This window comes from Phascolarctos cinereus, unplaced genomic scaffold (assembly GCF_003287225.1).
Source record: "Phascolarctos cinereus isolate Bilbo 61053 unplaced genomic scaffold, phaCin_HiC Scaffold_4;HRSCAF=312, whole genome shotgun sequence".
NCBI classification, from domain to species: domain Eukaryota; kingdom Metazoa; phylum Chordata; class Mammalia; order Diprotodontia; family Phascolarctidae; genus Phascolarctos; species Phascolarctos cinereus.
In genome coordinates, this window is record NW_027555847.1 from 96471152 (window position 1) to 96491214 (window position 20063).

The 20063-nt window shown below is 40.6% G+C and overlaps 1 protein-coding gene across 1 annotated transcript in view; it reads left to right on the top strand.

Moving 5' to 3' along the window:
- The window catches only part of PLPPR1 (phospholipid phosphatase related 1), a 318401-nt gene that overhangs the window by 291754 nt on the left and 6584 nt on the right, over nucleotides 1–20063 (top strand). Inside the window, exon 5 of the mRNA XM_020998895.1 lies at nucleotides 14282–14532. Within this exon, the coding sequence (XP_020854554.1) occupies nucleotides 14282–14532 (251 nt within the window). The remainder of the gene's footprint in view (nucleotides 1–14281; nucleotides 14533–20063) is intronic.

The window sequence follows — 20063 nt, forward strand, 5'->3', positions numbered from 1 at the left end:
AGACAGAACTTGAACATAAGTCTCTCCTAACTCCAAAATCTATACTGTTTCCACTATACTACAAGCAGAGTGGAAACATAACTCATTGTGTCACAATTTAGCTTTTCTCTTTTATTCAGTCCCAGATTTCATGAGGGCACATTATCTCTAATATCTATATATTAGGCACTGTGGGGAGATGCAACATAACTATAAGACATGATGTGTGCCCCAAGGAGTCTATAATCTAGTTGGAAAAAATAAATATGTATAAAGTAATTAGAAAGTAAGAATGGGTTCAGTTACATGATACTGAACCTAAGTGTGGGAGTAGTCCAGAGAATGGAAAGATCCTTTGGAGCTGGAATAATTGGTGGATTCTATTAGTCTGGCTCCTGTTGCCTCATTCCACATTGCTGACTTAAATTTGGGGACCATTATGGTGGGGCAGATAGGTCTTTACCACACATGCTAATAGTTACAGGGTGCTACTTCTTCTTCTCTGGCCTAGAAACAGCCATCCTGGTTCTTTATACCTTGCCATCCTCCATTGGGCACGCACCTGCAGGGGTTGATCAGGGAAACACCCCTTGGAGAGGGCAGAAAAGCACTTCTGGAAAGAATGATGAGTCAGGATGCCCCCATCTCACTATTACTGCCTACTTCCATGTCTTCCCAATGTAGGAGAGGAAGGCTCCTTTGGGGAAATGGTAAGGAATGAGGGTTGCTAGAAGCAGTAGAGGTCATGGAAAGAGAAAGAGAACATATATGTGAGAGACTGATAACGGACATGAGAAAATCTCCTCTGAGGAAGTAAAAGGAGCATTTGCAACCAGGTGCTACATAAGAATATCATAGGTCCTGACAACCTCAGGAGCCAGTGATGGATTAAGGAGTGGTCCACTAGCCATGATCAGTCCACAGAGATGGGGATCCTTTAGAGACACCATTCCCCCCCAACCCCACGGCATGTTCCACCCCAGAGAAAGAGCAGTACTTGAGACAGGGCAAAACAGGGCAGGGAGACAGTGCCTCCAGCCATTCTATGGAAACCTCTGCCTCCTCCATCCAAGGATGCAAAACTTTTCCTCAAAGTTTTGCATTACTGACCTTCTAAAATGCTCCTGCAGGTTTCTATTTTGTTAATTTAATGTTATACCCTCTTCTCTTTAACCAGATTGGCTAAAGATTTCTCAATTTTTTCAGTGTTTTCAAAGAATCAGCCCTTAGTTTTATTTATCATTTCTATAGATTTGTTTATTTCCATTTTATGATTTCTCCTCTAATTTTTTATATTTTTCTTTTATGGTTACTTTAAATGTATTTGTTGCCTTTCTAATAGTTAATGAATGTTCGGTCAATTAATACTTATCTTTCTTATTTTGTTAATGTATGCTTTTTCCCATGCAGACTAATTTAGCTGTATCCCAGTAAATTTGGTATGTTCTTTTTCATCATTGTCATCTTCTTTTGTAAACCTACTAAAAATAATTAAAATTAAAATTAAATAAAAAATGAACTGTTCCTACAAGCCAAAACTTAAGTTGAAAAGAGGACAGGGCTGAAATTTTAGCTTGAGAGACAGAGGGGAAAAGGTCCACACTTCAAAGAAGGCCAGAGTATTTGAGGGAACATTATCATGCCTTTTGAAATCCCCAGTACAAAGGAGATGTGAGTATAGCAACTGTCAAAGAGCATTTGTTGAAGTTGTTAGATGCCAAACCCTGTGCTAAGTGTTAAGGATACGAAGAAAGGCAAAAATAAGATCTCTGCCTTCAAGGAGCTTATGTTCTAATAAAGAAGACAAAATGCTACCCTACCCCCAACAAAAGTACATATTTAGTGTAAATGAATGTTAAGGCACTAACAGTAGAGTTAGAGGGGTAGAAAGGACCAGAAAAGGCCTCCTACAAAAGGTAAGATTTGAGTTGAGTCTTGAAAGAAGCCAAGAGATGGAAATAATGTGGGGTAGGATTACACACCAATGGGTACAGCCATTGAAAGACAGCAAGTGGGGATATGTAGTGCTGTGTTTGAGGAAAAGCAAGAGTGCCGGGACAGCTAGGTGGCGCAGTGGATAGAGCACTGGCCCTGAAGTCAGGAGGACCGGAGTTCAAATCTGGCTTCAGATCAAACACTTGGCACTCACTAGCTGTGTGACTCTGGGCAAGTCACTTAACCCCAACTGTCTAAAAAAAAGAAAAAAAAAGCAAGAGTGCCACTATTGCTGGATCATAGAATACATGGAGGGTAGTGATATGTAAGAAGATTGGAAATGTCACAATGGATCAGGTTTTGAAGGGCTTTAAAAGCCCAACAGAGGATTTCATATTTGTTTCTGGAGTTAATAGGAACCACTGGAGTTTATTAAGTGGGAAGCAACATGACCAGATATTCATGCTTTTAGAAGACCATTTGGCAGTTGAGTGGAGGATGAATCGGAGTAGGGAGAGACTTGAATCCAGGACACCAACCAACAGGCTATTGCAAAAGTCCAGGTGTGAGGTAATGAAGGCCTGTACCACGGTGGGAACTATGCAAGTGGAGAGACTGGGATGTAAAAGTAGAAACAACAAGACTTGACTAGAGATTAGCTCCGTGAAGTGAGTGTGAGTGAGGAGTTAAGGATGATCTCAAGGATGCAAGACTGTGCAACAGTGAAGATTATGACAGTAATAGCCAAGTTTGGAAGAAAAAGTGGTTTGGGACAGATTGAGCTTAGGATGTCTATAGGAAATTCAGTTCAAGATGTCTAAGAGGCAGCTGGTGATTTGAGACTACAGGTTAGGAGAGAGGTAAGGGCTGGAAAAATTGATCTGAGAATCATCTGCAGAGAGAAGAAAAATGACCTTAATGGAATTAATGAGATTACCTATCAAGGTTGTATAGAGTGAGAAGAGGGCCCAAAACAGAATCTTAGAGCCACTCACAATTAGTGGATATGATCTGGATAAAGATCCAGTAAACTGAGACAAATCGGTCAGGTAGGAAGAGAATCAGAAAAGATCAGCATCATGAAAACTTAAAGGGGAGAGAGTATCCAGAAGGAGATTGATAATCAATAGCAGCAAAAAGCATAAGAGAGGTCAAGAAGGAGAAAGACTGAGAAAAGCCATTGAGTTTGGCAAGTGAAATTTTTGGTAACTGAAGAGAATCTATTTGGTTGATGAAGTCAGGACCCAAATTACAGAGCATTTGGAATCTTCTGAGAGGAGAGGAAGAAGAGGCACGAATTGTAGAGTTTTCTCAAGGTGGAGAGCCATGAAGACAAGGAAAAATATAAGATGCTAGAAAGCAGGGACAGTCAAACCAAGCAAAGGGTTTTTTTAAGAATTAGGGAGACATGGGAAAGTTTGTAAGCAACAAGTGGATAGGAAAACATTGAAGATTAGTGAGAGAGTGGAGATGATAGAGGGGGCGATCTGTTGGGGAAGACAGGATGGAATGGGATCGAGCATCCATGTAGAGGGGTCTGCCTTGGCAAAGAGAAAGGCTACACCTTCATCTGAAACAGGTAAAGGAGGAGAGAGTGAAGGAAGACATATGAGCAATGTGAATTGAAAAGGGGAGAGCTTTTAGCAAATGGCCTCTGTTTTTATTTGTTGTGCTTTCTTGTTTCAGTAAGGTTTTTTCCTTAAGGTTAGTGTGTCATGGGAGGCTTGAGGAAAGATGAAAAAATTTAAATAGCTGTTGTGGTATGTGAAATAGTGAATGAATTCAATTGGGGAGACATAAAAGGATTACCTTGTTTCAGTGAAGGCCTAGTTGAGATGATGTAACACAAATTTGTAATTCTGTGATTTTTCTCTAGCTTTGTTCAGTGGTACATGAGTAAGATTGAAGGCACCAGAAGGTGTGAGTAATCCAACGTGTGAGTTTTGGAAGGCACGATCAGTGATAAGGCAAGGGGGCAAGGAACTCAAGCATGAATGATAGTATAAAGTTGAACTAGTTCACCAAGGGGTAGAGGTAGGAAAGGGAAAGGGTATTTCAAGGGTGATGACTTAGGAAAGAACTGAGGGGTAGAGGAATTAGAAGTGAGGCCAAAGAAAAGAGGTAGGAGTCATAAGACAGGGAAAGAGACAGGATGATATAATATTATTTATTATCAGATAGAGGAATTTGGAAGTTCACAAACATGGAAGTGGAGCACATTTGTGAATGATGTTGGCAAGATCAAGTGTCTGTCCATCTGGAAGTGTAAATGAGGCAGAGTGGAAGAATAGGTCATGGAAACTGAACAGATTGTGGAACTGGAAGTTAAGGTATTTGAAAGAATGTCAATATGTATGTTGAAGTCCCCTATGATGAGGGCATGAATTGGAAAGACTGAGCACCAGGCACTGAATTGAAGAGAAAAGGATAATATCCCGAGGGTTGATAGATAACAACTAGAGTCTTGATTGGGTGATAAATTTGAATTAAACAGGAGATGTTGCTGAGTGATGGAGGTAGAGGGAAAGTTCAGAAGTGACAATGAGGAGCCAGGAGTATTTCAATTCCTCTACCATGACCTGTGAGTCACAGAGTAGGAGTGAAAGTGCAACCAGAAAGGATGGTTAGAAATGCCGTGTCATTATAAGGGAGCCAAAAGATGGAGGCAGTGACAAAAGAAAGGGTTTAAAGTGAGACCAAAATTGTCAGTTATGGAACAGGCATTCCAGAGAATTCAGTGGAAGGGATAGGTAGATCTGGAGTGGAACATTGAGGGAGTAGAATTGAAGAGGATTGGATCAAGGAAGCAGGTGCTGGGGGATGAGAAATGGCTATGGGGATATAGCTGAGCATCCCAAATCACTGGGTAGGGAAGAGTATTAGAGGGTGGAAAACGCCAACTATCGAGCAATTAACGGATACAAGCAAGGGAGAGCATAAACTCCACCCCCTAAATTAATTTGTTCTAGGTGCTGGCATTCCTAGCCATTGCTCTACTTCTGAGTGATCCCTGGTATACCTGGATCTAACTCCCACAGTGGTGACAGAAGCAAGCCACATTGTGTCAACAAAACCAAGCAAAGAGTTATTACTCAGAAGTAAACTGCAACACGCATAAACAAAGCCTAGTTCCTTAGCAATAAAGAACCCGAATAGAGGAAAAAGTACAGTTTGTTAAGCATTTGACCAAACCTTATCTTTGCCACCAGCTTAGTTAGGTATTACCTACTGCATGAAAAGTGCTATATCCCAAAACATTGCTCTATGTAATTAGTTTGCACATAACCTGGATTTAAGAAATGTTAAGACTGAGGGATCCAGTCTGGAGGGTCACCCTGGTGGTGCTTTCCACCCCACCTGCCACTGTGGTCCAGAACTCTCAGGAGCAAGAGCTAGTGTCAGACCAGTAGGTACAGCCCTGATGTAGCTTTTAACCAGGATTCAGATGATTCCCGTCTCTAAGACAATGCTGGCCTTGGCAGATGGAGTTTTCATTTAGAAAGAAATCAACAAGCTATGGATCCTGTAGACCATCCAACTCACATTTCTATTCACTATAGCCCTCTTCAGCAAAAACTCACTTCTGAGTTCAAGCTTGACCCTATAAAGCCAGAGTGATTTATTGATTAACGATTAGAGGGGAAACACATCTTAATAAAGAAACTAGATTATGTTGTTTCTAATTTAGATTGCTGAAAGATTGAACTCAATTCCAAGTGACCTGACTTTACACAGGTATTATTTCCTCTAGTACAAACCTAGGTTTTGTGGCTAGATTGGATTTCATTGTGCTATGGCTGGATTTCCATGTCATTAAGCTATTTACATGATGATGCTACCGAAGATGTAGCAAAAAGCCTGACCTTCATCGCTTTATCATTTGTGCCAATGAATTCTGAGTCTCAAGATCCACATGCTAAATATCAAACACAAGGAAGCTTGATAGTATGAAGCTGAAAAAAAATGGAATTAAAGCTCTTTGTAAGTCTCAGGAAATAAATGTGTTTGTGATTTATGCACTTGGAGAGGGTTTTTTTTTTAATGGGAAAGATAAACAAGAGTGCTTCTGACCTCAATTTCCCAGGCAGCTGGAAGGCATAGTTAACATACTTTCAAGTTACATAACTGGGCTGAGCTACTATGATATTTATTGCAAAAGAATGCTTGTCCTCTTATGATGCAATTAGTCATTTACAGGGGTCACACTGAATTCATATACTTATTTTATGGCCACCAATTCTTTTCTAATAATATGGGCTCTGCTTCCTACATTGCTGCTACAAATGTATTATTGCATTTCTCCCTCTTCTCTCTTTTCTCTCACTCTTTCTCTCTTCTCTCTCTCTTTCCGTCTCTCTGTCTCTGTCTGTCTCTATCTCTCTGTGTCTGTCTCTGTCTATCTCTGTCTCTATTTCTGTCTCTCTGTCTCTCTCTCTGTCTCTCTCTCTCTCTGTCTCTGTGTGTGTGCGTGTGTCTGTCTATCTCTCTGTAGGTCTCTTGGTGTCAGTATGTTTTTCACTCACTCTTAAATCTGCTAACCAAGTGTCTGAGCAGAAGTGAAGGTGAATAAGGGCAGGCTAGTAGGAGGAAAAGGTCTAAACTAAACAAATCTCTCTTGAGGCTCTCATTTTTAGAGTAGCTCCTTTGTTTGGTTCAGGTCTTATCACTTTAAAATAGTCCATCACTGTACCTTTCTATCACCTCCATCCCCCCCTTGCAAGGAGATTGGGGTTCTGAAAACCTTTTTCTGATGGGAAAGGGTTTATCACCCATAGATTAATTGACAGATCAGCACCTCTAGCTACCAATGACCTCAATCTTGTCTTTGCCTACAGACTTCCCTTAAGGTAGGAAGAGGGACCCAGGCACAAGTAGCCCTAGGGAGCATTTGCCTTTGCTGTTATTGTCCTCCTTTCTTTAAACTTCTACTGCCTAATTGGTCTTCCTAATCTCTCGTCTTCACCTCAAGTTATCTGTGAACTTAGATCCCTCCTGTCACAACCTGCTCTCAGAATACAGGGTATCCGAGCTATAGACATCAAGATCACTTTTGAGTCCTCTCCTTCCTTTCTCTCCTGCCTACTTATTCCCATCTTTCACCCTCCTCCAAAGTGCTCAGTGTCCATAGGCTGCCCCCAATCTACCTAAGTCCAGGACTCTGTGGTACCCCTACATGGAGATGTCCCTCCCAGCTAGTTTCCCATGCTCCATGCATCTTTTCCAAGATGGTAGTTAGCTTTCTGATTCCCTCTGAGGTGTTACAGACAAGTTAAGATGCTACCTTTCCTATAGTTATTCCTGTTTTAAGGGAAGATTCCTGAACACATAATGCCTTATTTCCAATGATCACAATGATAGAGATATTTATTAAAATGGGATTCTTTCAACATCTCCCCTCCAATCCTAACACAGAAATGACTCCCTAGCCCCTTTAAGGAAAGTCATCCCCGATGAAAAGTTGGTACCATAGATACAATCACTACTCAGAGGACAGAGGAAACAACTGTATTTTTAGAGTGTGAGACTTGAATAAGGAACTAGTAAAGCACATAAACAGGGAGCCAGGGTTAAATTAAACAGAAACAAGTTTGGTTTCCTTACATAAATGTTTTGTGCTATCTTTGAATCATTTTGTTGGCTCTACCTGCCCAGACACTATGCCTTCTCCCCAGTGAGTCCCCTGGTATACTTTTGAGGGAAGATCAGTTGCACCAAAACAATTTGCCTTGGAGAGTAGGCTCTTGGTCAAGTATATTCAGCAGCAGCATTAAAAAGTCAGGCCAGCAAGGTAGGAAGAATGGAGGAAAGCCATCGTTAGTGCTGGACAGCAAGATCACCGGATAGTTCCCGTTAGTGTGGGTCACACGGCTAAGGACCTAGAATCAGAGTCACAGATCTGAGGAGCTAATAGACTCCCTGAATCCCAGAAGACATTAAAGACAAATTCAAATTCCTTAGGGCAGCACTTCTGGAAAATAGGATAGAGGCAATTCCTGGCTCTTTTCACTTTTTGCAGGATGAAGTCAGTTTAGTTTCCAGGAGAGGAAGTGAGAAGAGCAGCCCAGTTCACTCCAGCCAAGAGAATTGCCCCAGAAAGTATAAAAAGCCCCGGCATGTCTGGCTTCCAGGCAAGCTGCGTGTTGGATAGCTGTGTCTGATTACCGTCCCCTTTCAGAATTTAAACCCTGTTGAATTGAAGCCAGCTGGAGTCATTAAAATAGCTGCCTGTGATTTGAATAAAACGCCTTTTGGCAAAGCTGCAAAAAATAAAATTAGAATGATCAATGCATATCTGAATGAAAGCTGGTATGGAAGTTCCAGCAAAGCTCATCTCCGCCGATGCAATGATGGATTAGACTTTGTGAGCTGAAGTCAGGACAAACTGCAAAATGCAAGGCATCTAATATGGTGGTCACAGGCAGAAGAAAAAATTAATTGATACAATTAACATATTTGATACCATTTCCAGCTTTCATTCCAGGACTGGCAAACATCCCCCCCTGGGAGACCTAGGACAAGTCTCTTAACTTCTCAATGCTCCAGGCCTAATGCTCTAAATCAGGGCTTCTTAAAACTTTTTCCACTTAAGAGATTCCACAGGGTTCATTTGTGTTGTGTGGCCTGAGGGCATTCGCAGTGCAAAGTGCACATGCTTTGTGTTCAGAACCAAGGCTCCGGTGAAGTTGCATGATGCAACACAGGCAAGCTCTGCCAGAAACTCCTTGGATTCATTATGTGTTTGATTTTTAATTAATTTTTGGTTGTTGTACAGTCAGAAACCTTTTACTGTTGCCAAATTTTTTGCGACCCCATATGGGGCTGAGAACTACAGTTTAAGAAGTGCTGCTCTAAATTACAGAGTAAGTGCTGAGTTGTATCAATTGAGGGAATTTCCTCACCTGGAGTACCCTATCCCAATGAAATCATAGATCTCATTAAAAAAAAATGTATCCTATTCCTTCTGTTAGACTATAAATTCTACTGGGACAGGGACTACATCTTAACTATCTTTGCATTTCTCCCAGAACCTAATATAGTGATCTGAACAGAATAGGTTTGAGTAATTGGCTGTTAGATGAATGAATGAATGAGTTCAAGAGTGAATGAGTGAGTGAATGATCTGTGTCTTCTGTTATTTGAGCATCAGAGAAGACATGGTACCTGAGTACTAGTGAGGAATACCTCAGAAATGAATATCTGAAAAACAGAAGTAAGGTAGTAGCTAGTTAGGGAACATTGTATGTGATACCACCTTCCATGTTATTTCTTCATTTGGACTAGAAGCAAAGATGAGGAGAAAAAATGTACTTACGTCTTTCCAAAGGAAAGCTTTCTCAAAGGAAAAGAAATGAGGTTCTTCAGAGCCACAGAAATGGTGAAAGTTTTTGGAAATTAGTCCTATGAAGAAAAAGGGCATCCCATGTGCTGTGAGAGCTGCTGGTTCTTATCACAAGGGATCAGAATCATGAAAGCTAGTCATTTCCAAAATTATAAGGGAAATGGATATGGGTTTTGAGCATCTGAGAGCACTAGGATCTTTAGGCCAAAAGAGGCCTCAGGGGTCATCTAGTTGGAGGCCATTTAATATAGTGGGTGGTATTACACGTGGAGTCAGGGAGCAAGAGCTGCTGTCAAATATTGCTCCTGATCCTTACTAGCTGCAAGATTCTGGGCAAACTCTGTGAGCCCCAGTTCCTTCTGTATAAAATCAGGAGGTGCTGACCTTTCCAGAAAGAAATTCTATAATCCTTGTTAGATGGATAAAGTCTGTATGCTATCATGGCAAATGGTCAGCCAGTCTTAGCTTCAAGACTTTGAAGGACAAGGAACTTCCTTATCTTTTAAGACAGCCCACCCACTTTTTGGTTTTAGTCCCCTCCCTTTGAGAGCCTTAAAGAGCTTCCTTTTCCACTCCCACACCCACCCCCAAGGGTGCTAAAGCCAGGAGGTTCTTGAAAGCCAGAGTCTTCAATTTTCAATAGGAGCATTTACACCTTCGAAACCCACAAACACTACAAATCAGGGCTTGATTTATTGTTTTGTGGAGTGACTAGACTTAAGAAAACGACAGAGAAAATGTTAATGCAGATTAAATTCAAAAGTGTGCTGTAAGAACAGGTTTTTTTTTCAGAGAGCATGTTGTAAAACATATCAACACACTCCTCCCCACTCCCTTCACCTGAGCACCCTCATCAGATACTCTGTATACTAGAAGTAGTTTTTGGCAGTCCAGGGCCCCCATTTCAGCACCCCAACCACACCTGCCCTACTAAGGAAGTTCATGCCCTTATTCACAGAGTCCAACTCCTTCACTTACCTATAGTAAGGAAACTGAGACCTAGAGTGGGTAAGTAACTTGCCCAAGGCCACACATGAGGCGTAAGTTGCAGAGCTCACATTTGAACTCAATTCCTCTGACCGCAAATGCAGCATTTACTTTGCACTCACCTACAGTGATTCTATCATCTATGTGTAACTAGATCCGGTTAAACTAGGAGGGAAGCTCCAGAGCACACCAGATCTCACTAGATGACTGCAGATACTAGATTGAGGTTCACTTGATGGACCCTTATGTCACAACTTCTGTTGCCCTTAAACCTCCTCATTTCCCCTCACATCCTGAAAGAACAGTGTTCCTTCATAAGCCTCACATCTGGTGTCAAAGCAAGGCAAAATCGTGAGTCAAAAAATTACCTTTTGTCCCTGAGTTTCCCCTTTCTAGTCCTTTCCTCTGCTTGATGGCACTCCTTCCTTTAACTCTCTAATTCCCAATGTTCCTGTATTCTCTCTATATACTTAACTCTTTGCCCTTACTTTATGAAAGGAATCTATCAGTCAGTTACACTTTAGTAAAAGTATGCCCCACTACCCAACAAGGGCTCTGAGCTCATGCAGCAATAGGTTATATCCTAGAGTGCCTGACTCCAAAGGGTCTCTCTCTCTCTCTCTCTCTCTCTTTGGATCTGTCCCAACCCTGGAATAACTCCAGGGAAATCTCTGATGCAAAGCTCAGACTGGAAATGTGTCTAGGGTATCACCGAAGTGTGGATAACCCCCTAAAAAAATACTCAGTATAAAATAGGGGCATCAGCTATTGATTGGGTTTATTTCTTCCACCACAAAAAAAAAGCATAAAATATCAAAGACATGATCACATTCATGAATTAACAAACACAGAAAACATAAAACAGTCAAATAGCCCTTTATACTCACTATACTCCTAGAAGGTGAAGGCGACTTTGTAAGACTACTAAACATGTTCCCTTCAAAGTGACACTGTCTAAACTATTCATGCAGTCTGGATCTCCTGGCCAGTCAGGACATGGCTTTCTTTAGGCCTTCAGTTACAGAATGATGCTAACTACTCTTCTCCAAGATGTGTGCTGTCAAAGAAATCCTCCTCCTCAACTGATGCCCAAATTCTGAACTCAGAAAGGTCAAGGGAGAGAAATTGGTGAAACTGAGTCTTACAAGAGAAGAGAGCTCATGCAGATTATAGGGAAATTGGCTTCTTCCAACAGAATCCGTCCTTCCCTATTCTCAGTTGCCAATCTTCTTGGCATAGCTGTAGCCACTGGCAATCCAGTAGGAGCTTCCTGTATCATTCCAACAAATTGCTCATTCCTTAGTAAGAAGGTAGAATGCATGTCCAGCTCTATAGAAAGTGTCACAGTCAGAAAACCAAGAGTTCCCTTGATCATCAGACATAAATGTAAGCCAATGTATTATTCATTCATATTTGGATTTCAAATCTTAGTTCTAATGATAGAATAAAAAATGTTAGGTCCCTTCTCCAAGGAAATCGGAGGTATCACTGAGCAGATGTGAGAAGTAAAATATAAGATCTTGAGGAAATGGAAATAGCACTGTTTCTAGTATCAGAGACCTCCAAATTCCACTTCTTACACTACTTATGTGATCTTCAATCATTTGCTTCACCTCTCTGAGATTCAGTTTTCTCATCTGTAAAATGTGACCTTAGATAATTCACTTCAATTCTCTGAGACTTAATTTCCTCATCTGTATAATGATGAGGTAGACTGGATATTATTAATTAATAACAATAATACTAATAACTAATATTTAGGTAATTCTTTAAAGTTCACAAAGCGCTTTCTTTATACTAGCTCATTTTTTTAAGCTCAAATCTAGGATGCCATAATCTTATCTGGAGGATATCCCATCTATCCTCTAGCCCATGTAGGCCTCCATTCCTGGTTAATACCATAACCCAGGACTCCCTTCCATCTCCATCACATAATCATTTGTCACTTCTTTCTTGCTGTCTCTGCTGCCTTCCTTGTGTAAAGTTCTGGTATGTAGTATTTACTTAATACAAATATTTAAAAGAAAAAAAAAAGATGGGCTAATGCTTGCTATATGACTTGCTTTAAAGTGTAGGCTTTTTCTTCTTCCACTTCTATAACATCAGTACAGCATTGCTAATGCTTTAACTTAGGAGAATTCTGCCTAATGAGATAGATTTTGAAGGATTTTCTAAGTACCTAAGTCTTCCAGTGGGCAAACTGCTTCTTGGTAGTCAATGAGGCATTTTGGAGAGCTAAAGAGCCCCCTCGTGGCCTGAAACAGTAATGCAGTTTCTCACTTTGCAGAAGTAGCCAAAGCATCTCAGACAGGGTGGAAAAATGTACACCTGGACTAGTCATTTGAGTGCCCAGCTAATGTAAAAGAAAAGTCACAAAAATGAAATACAATAAAAATATTCAACTCAACAAACATTTGTGAATTGATTCCTGTATATAAGGCGGGACAGCTACATGACGGCACAAGTGGACAGAGTATGGGGCAAGTACTGGCTTAAAAAAATGCCCCATGGAAAGTTGGAAATAGATCCCCAGAGATCTTTTCCAGAGAATAAAAGCCTGCTATCTGGTTTGGTTAAAAGCACCGTGCTGATTGGGTCCAAGTCAGCATTCTCATTTTTTTTTTGAGGCAGTCAGGGTCAAGTGACTTGCCCAGGGTCACACAGCTAGTAAGTGCCTGAGGCCAGATTTGAACTCAGGAAGATAAGTCTTTCTGACTCCAGGCCTGGCCACTGTACCACCTAGCTGCCCCTAGCACTCCATTTTTAAGTTTGGATTGTGACCTGAGAGGTTTCACAACAAATATTTGATTCCGTAATGTGAATACAAAAAAGACCAACCAGATGAGAATGACTTAGGAGTCTTTTCTCAACTTCCAAAAGTTTCAATATTTATTCAATGCCACGAGCATTTATTAAGCAACTAGGACCTACGAGGTACTATGCCAGGAGTTGAAATACAAAAAGCAAAAATGTTAAAAAATCCCTGCCTTTAAAGAGCTAACATTCTCCTGGAGGAATATGGCATGCACACATGTCAATACATACAAGTACAGACAAAAGCAATTTCAAGAGGGAAAGAAGGCTGAAAGGAGGTGAAGCAAGACAGGCCTCCTGTAGGAAGAATCCCCTAAGCCAAGCTTTTAAAAAAAGATAGGAATTCTACGAAGTAGAGGTGAAAGAGGATTGTTTCCCTACTTTGGGGAATCACTTATGCTGAGGCACAAAGATGCAAAGTAGATTAATCTTCATTCCTTGACACAAGTTCATTTCTGGTTTGGCTATTGCCTCTCTTGTGATCATGGGGTGCATGGTCCCGTGGCCTTTCACAATCTAATACAAAGATAAGGGGGCTTATTTAACCCGCATACCATTGGCTGGCCCTCCTCTAAGAGCATATTCAGTGGAGTTCCCAGGGAGCCCCACTGAAGGGTGGATAAATATAGCGGGCACAGAAAGCCTACCCAGGCTAGCCTTCTGTAAAGAAATCAAAGTGGTTCTCCTACTGCATCCCCTAACCCCTTCTGCTTCACTCTGTGGTCGCTTGATTTTCTCTTCACACCCTTTGACTGAAGTAGCAGTCAAATCCCTGCCTTTAAATCACTTAAAGACTAGAATCTGAAATTTTTAGTTGCATTTATATGGTTCCCATTAGGTGTGCTCTTCTTCCAGTGTGTATTTGCACTTGAAAAGAAGCATTTGCAAAGGATTGTGCTTTAGGAAAGGGGTGAATTGCTAATGGCTTTTTAGTATCAGTGGACTTTCCCTGGTAAAAAACTGTTGCTCCTCCAATCACGCGATGGAGCTGGAAGCAAAATCAGCCCTGCCCTCTCATTCTACAATTTTAAGACATATGCTCCTTTCCTATCTTGTTAGATCACCTCCCTACGTCCATCCTTTAGCTGATGTTTTGAGTATTATATCCAGAATTGTGAAAGAGAAATTCCTACTTCTGCTCTCAATGTTTTCTCCTTTCTAAGGATAGATGTATTACCCTAACACTAACTTACTATCTTTTTTTCTCCCCTTTGAACCTCCTTACAGGGGTGTTCGCCTTTGGACTTTTTGCTACTGACATATTTGTAAATGCCGGCCAAGTGGTAACTGGGAACCTGGCACCTTACTTCCTCACAGTGTGTAAGCCCAACTACACCAGCACATCCTGCCGAACTCACCAGCAGTTCATCAATAATGGGAACATCTGCACCGGTGACCTGGAAGTGATTGAAAAGGCCCGGAGATCCTTTCCCTCCAAACACGCTGCTTTGAGCATTTACTCAGCTCTGTATGTTACGGTGAGTGAGTGATGGATCCAGCCCGGGATCTTTGCGACCGTCATCACTGTGCCTCCCAACACCTCCCTTCCTCATCCTTCAAATACTGTGACTCCCTTGGAGAATCAACCAAATTTGAGTTTGAAGGGGCTGAGAGATTATCCAGTCCAACCCCCTCACTTTACAGATTCAATTTAGCCAACTAGCGCAATTAATACCATTTTATGTGAAAAGCCATGTTCCAGGCACTGAATGTACAAAGAAAAGATTCCTGGACCTCCAGGAACTTATGTTCTAAAACTAACAAAAATCACTAACACTCCTATAGTGCTTTGAGGTTTGCGAAGTACTTTATGTACTGGACCCTTGCAGTAATCCTATGAAATAGGCGCCATTATTCTCTCCATTTTAGAGCTGAGGAAAGTTGAGACTCAGAAAGATGAAATGACTTGTCTAGGGTAGCACAGCTAGTAAAAGTCGGAGGCAGGATTTGAACGCAAGTCTTCCAGACTGCAAATAGAATGCTTCTTCCAGAATCACATAATTCTACTGGATAATTAGGTAGGATAAAAGGGTAATACATCCAAATATAAATAAGTGCAAAATAATTCGGAGAGCAGTAATAACCATGGGAAATCAGGGAAAACCTTGAGATGAGAAAAGAGATCACCCTCCAGGTCCTCAGGTGCAGCCCCACACTCACAAGTGCGGTCACATGTGCCCTCCAGGCCGCAGGTTCCCTACCCCTGCAAGCTTTTTCTTAGCTTCTGAATGACAGAATTGATCACAAACACACCTCTCTTTGCAGCAAGGCCAGAGGTGGCAGATGACAATGGGTAGGGTGATTTCTATAGTGATATCTAGTGTAGGTTTAGAGTAAATTCAAGTTTCTTTTTTCCTCTCCTTTGCTCCCTCCCCAATAATTTGAGGATGAGGGAACTGAGACAACACTCCATCATTTTTACCCTCTTGTCCATTAAATTCAGCAAACAATGAGTGTCTACTGTATACAAGGTACTGTGTTAGCTTCTGGAGATGCAAAAGAAAAAATCCCTGCCTTTAAGTAGCTTATGGAATAATCAATACGACAAACGTTTATTAAGTGTCCAACTGCATGCAGATCACCACGCTGGCTACAGAAGGAGATGCAAAGTTTAGATAAATGGCTGCAACCCTCTCACAGGTCTCATGTTCATGCATAAGACGTCAGTGAAATACAAAACAAAGGAAGCCAGTGGGTGACAGAAGCACCAGGAAAGAAAGAAATGATGTTTCCCTTCCTGGTCTTCCTGCTCTGAAACTGAAGCAACTTGGGAGGAAAAAAAAAAGTGTTACACTTCTAATCACCGTTCTACATACTAGAAAAGCTGCCTAAGTGGATAGGGTATAGCTTAAAGATTGCCCTGAAGTAAAAGGATGTACAGAAATACTTTCACCATTGTTAAAAAACCATCTAATAGCACTGACCCTCCAAGACCAAAGCTCTCCATAGCCTTGACTGCAAAGTAGATGCTGCCCACCCACAGTTGTAGAGTAGATAGGGCACTGAACCCGGAGTCAAGAGAGACCTGGATTCAAATCCTACCTCTGCACCTACTAGCTGTATGACCCTGGGCAAGTCAACCTCTCTGTGACTGTTTCCTCATCTGTAAAAATGAGAGGATTGTACCTAACAACCTCTAAGGTTCTTCCTTTCCAGTTATAAATCTTATGATTGTATGATCTATGATCTTAAAGACACCTGTCCAGGTAAGTAGGCTATCTCTCCTATTTGGCAGTTGCTACCATTGGTATATTTCATAATTTTTAAATGTTATCATTTAATATTTAAATAAGTTTAAATTTAATATTTAAATAAGTTAAATATGCCAATTTGGCATATGGCAAAATAACAATAACAGTAACAACAAAGAAAATGCTATAGACCTTGATGCTAATAAATTATTTAATTCATTAAATGCCTCTTTCCACCCCCGTTGTATCTTTGCATCATCTAGAAGGTCAATATGCCATTCAACAAATACTTAGTAATCAGCTACCATGTACAAGGCAATGTTTTAGGCACAATGAGTCTGTCAACCATAATCGCTTTCCATGTTCTCACCAAGGTTTTGGAAAGTGTATTATTTCAACTACAGTGTTGTCAAATTGTTAGATACAGATATAGTAAACAACTCCAGCCTCATTAGGAAGGTCTTAGATTTTCTGAGAGAGAGACAGAGACAGAGACAGACAGAGAGAGGAAGGGAGAGAGAGAGAGACAGAAAGAGACAGAGACAGAGAGACAGAGACAGAGAGATAGAGCAAGACAGAGAAAGACACAGACAGAGACAGAGACACAGAGAGGAGAAAGACAGTAGGGGATCTGGACCACAGCTGTAAACAGTTAAAAAGAGGCCAACAGACAGAGTCAAATACGTTATAACCTGATTTCTTATTCTTGCACAGAGTTACAGGGGAAAGTCACAGCTGTAAATAGTATAAATACAAATTTAAAAAAAAAAAAAAGACTGTAGTTCCACCCCCATCCCAAGTTGCTGCAATTTCAGGTCACAGCAGGAGATCCACACTTGTAAACACAGACTATGGTATGTATCTTAAAGACTTAGAATGTTATTTCCCCGAGTTGCCTAATTCAATTACCCTTTGCCTGGGGAACAGCGACCTCTAGTGACTTTTTATGATCATTCATGCCTATGTTGATCTTAAAGCAGAATAAATTTAAACTCTTTAAAAAGAGGTCCACAAAGATCTTCGTAATCATCAACACCATCATCGTCACCGTCATCATTAGCATTTCTATATCACTTCAAGGTTTGCAAAGCACCTTAAAAATATTATCTCATTTTATCCTCACAACAACTCTGGGAGACAGGTGCTATTATTATGCCATTTTACAGGTACATTTTACATTACATGCTGAAATGAAATGAAAGTGAAATGAAATGAAAAGATGCAGGGGAGGCTTTTTCAAGATCACACAGCTAGCTAGTGTCTGGGGCCGGATTCTGCACACAGTGAACTACGGCGCCACCTAGTGATCTAACCATACGCCACCTATGACTAAAAAAATAACTGGGCTAGCAGGTATAGTATTTTACACACAATATTCTCATTGGATCCTCACAACTGTGAAGCAGTTAGCACAATTTTACAAATAAAGAAACTGAGGTCTGAAGAGGTTCCGTGGTTTCCCCAATGGTCTTACTCACTAGTAAATAGCGTTTCTGAGGCTTGACCCCAAGCTTGGTGCTCTTTCCATAGCACCGGGTACTTCCCAAGATGCTGTAGAAATGTGAACTCTTATTACTCTGCAGTGGGAGACAGTGAGAGCAGTAATCTCAGAGCCAGAAAATTAGCCTTCAAGGCCCAGCTCTGACTCTTACTATCTGTGTTACCCCAGGCATGTCAGGTAAACTTTTCTGCCTCAATTTCCTAATCTGCACCTCTTATCTCATAGGTCTGTTGTGAGGAAAGAATTAGGCAAACCTGCAGTGCTAGAGAAGTGTGAATTGTTATTAAGTTTATTATTAGGTAAATAAAAGACTTGTATTGTGGCTTTATCCAGTGTCACAGAATGAAATGGCCTCAAGGAAATTGATCCTGGGCCTACATTACCAGTGGCTGAAAGTACTTTCTCTTTGACTTATTAACAAGTATCTACCTAGTACTTACTATTCTCAAAGTATTGTATTCAGCACTGGGGTGCCTGAGTTGGGGGTAGGAGCAAGAACACAGTCTATGCCTTTGCTAATCCTCTTCCTCTGTGAAGTACATTTATTTTAGAGGTTTGGGGACTGAGAAATCCTAGATAAACTTTAATCCATGACCCAAAAAAGTATATTATATTTGGTAATAAATTAGGTCATAAAATCATGGATTCAGTTCTGGAAAAGACCATCTAGTTCAATACTTTCATTTACAAATGAAAAAACTGAGTCTCACAGAAATTATGGGACTTGCCTCAGGGTCAGAGAGCTAGTGCCAAAGGCAGGATCTGAGCAGTTTCTTTATCTGATTTTCATTATGTGGGCAGGTTTTTTAAGGCAATTTGACACCCTAGAGAGAATCTTGGACTTAGAACAAGAATCCTTAACCTTATCTAGACCCCTCTATAGTGAAGCCTATAGACCTCATCTCAGAATTTTTGTTGTTATTGTTGTTTTCAGCTGTGTCCAACTTTTCATGACCCCATTTGGGGTTTTCTTGGCAAAGGTACTGGAATGGTTTTCCATTTCCTTCTCCAGCTCATTTTACAGACAAAGAAAATGAGGCAAACAGGGTTACATGACTTGTCCAGGGACACACAACAAGTAAGTGTCTGAGGCCAGATTAGGGACTCAGGAAGGTGAATTTTCAAGAAGATGGAAGACAAAAAGATGATGATACCGTTTTGAATCTAGCAAATTCAAAGCAGGCTTCTTAAAAACCGAATATTATGATGATACTAGAATGGGTTTAGGACTTGGACTAATCATTGTGGGAAATGTAGGAAAAGGAGAAGACTCGGCTACCTTCAAGGACTTTTTCTATGGTCATGGTCTTCAAAGGACCTGATGCCCTCAGAAATGGTATTGGAGGTAATGGTTGCAATATTTCACTAACTTCTAGGGGGTCATGTCTGGGGTCAAATTTGAAGTTTCTGACTTCAGGGCCAGCACTCTATCCACTTCACCATCTAGCTTCTCAGAATAATCTTCAAAATGTATAAAAAACAAGAACATAGGATTACAAAGGAAATCAAGTACCTTGAAATATAGTTAGCAAAATATTTTTTTTTCAAAAACAGGTTCACAAATTCCAGGTTAAGAATCCCTGGCTTAGAGCCAGGAAGAACTTAGTTTAAATTCTACTTCTAACACTTATTAGCTATATAACCAAGAGAAAATCAGTGAATCTTTCTGAACCTCAGGCAACTTCCTGTCTCTACTGAGTCATAAGTGGGTTGTATACCTGTGTTGGTGAAGGTATTTCCCACAGAGGTAGAACCCTAGCTGACCAAAACCCAGACATTTTATGTCATTATTCCATGAATTCATATTCCAACTACATTTCCATGTACCATCATTGATGTGAATCTATCAGTGGCTCTTGCAGTACCGTGTTCTTACCCCAAGTTCATAAAAAGGAGGTTTGTGGATGGAAAATACTATCTCCATCCAGAGAAAGAACTATGGAGTGTGAATACAAAACAAAGCATACTATTTTCTCTTCTTTTGTTGTTTTTTTTTCTTTCTCATGGCTTTTCTTTTTTGTTCTGATTCTTCTTTCACAACATGATTAATATGGAAGTATTTTTAATATGATTGTATGTGTATAGCCTAAATCAGATTGCTTGCCATCTTGGGAAAGAGAGAGGGAAAGGAAGAGTGGAGGAAAGGAGAAAAATTTGGAACTCAAAATCTTACAAAACAGGATGTTGAAAACTATCTTTACATGTAATTGGAAAAAATAAAATACTATTAAGTGGGTGAGGGGAAGGAGGTTTGTGAAACTATATTTAGGAAACAAGTGGAAGACAAAGGACAGACAAAATCACTTATTTGAGCATG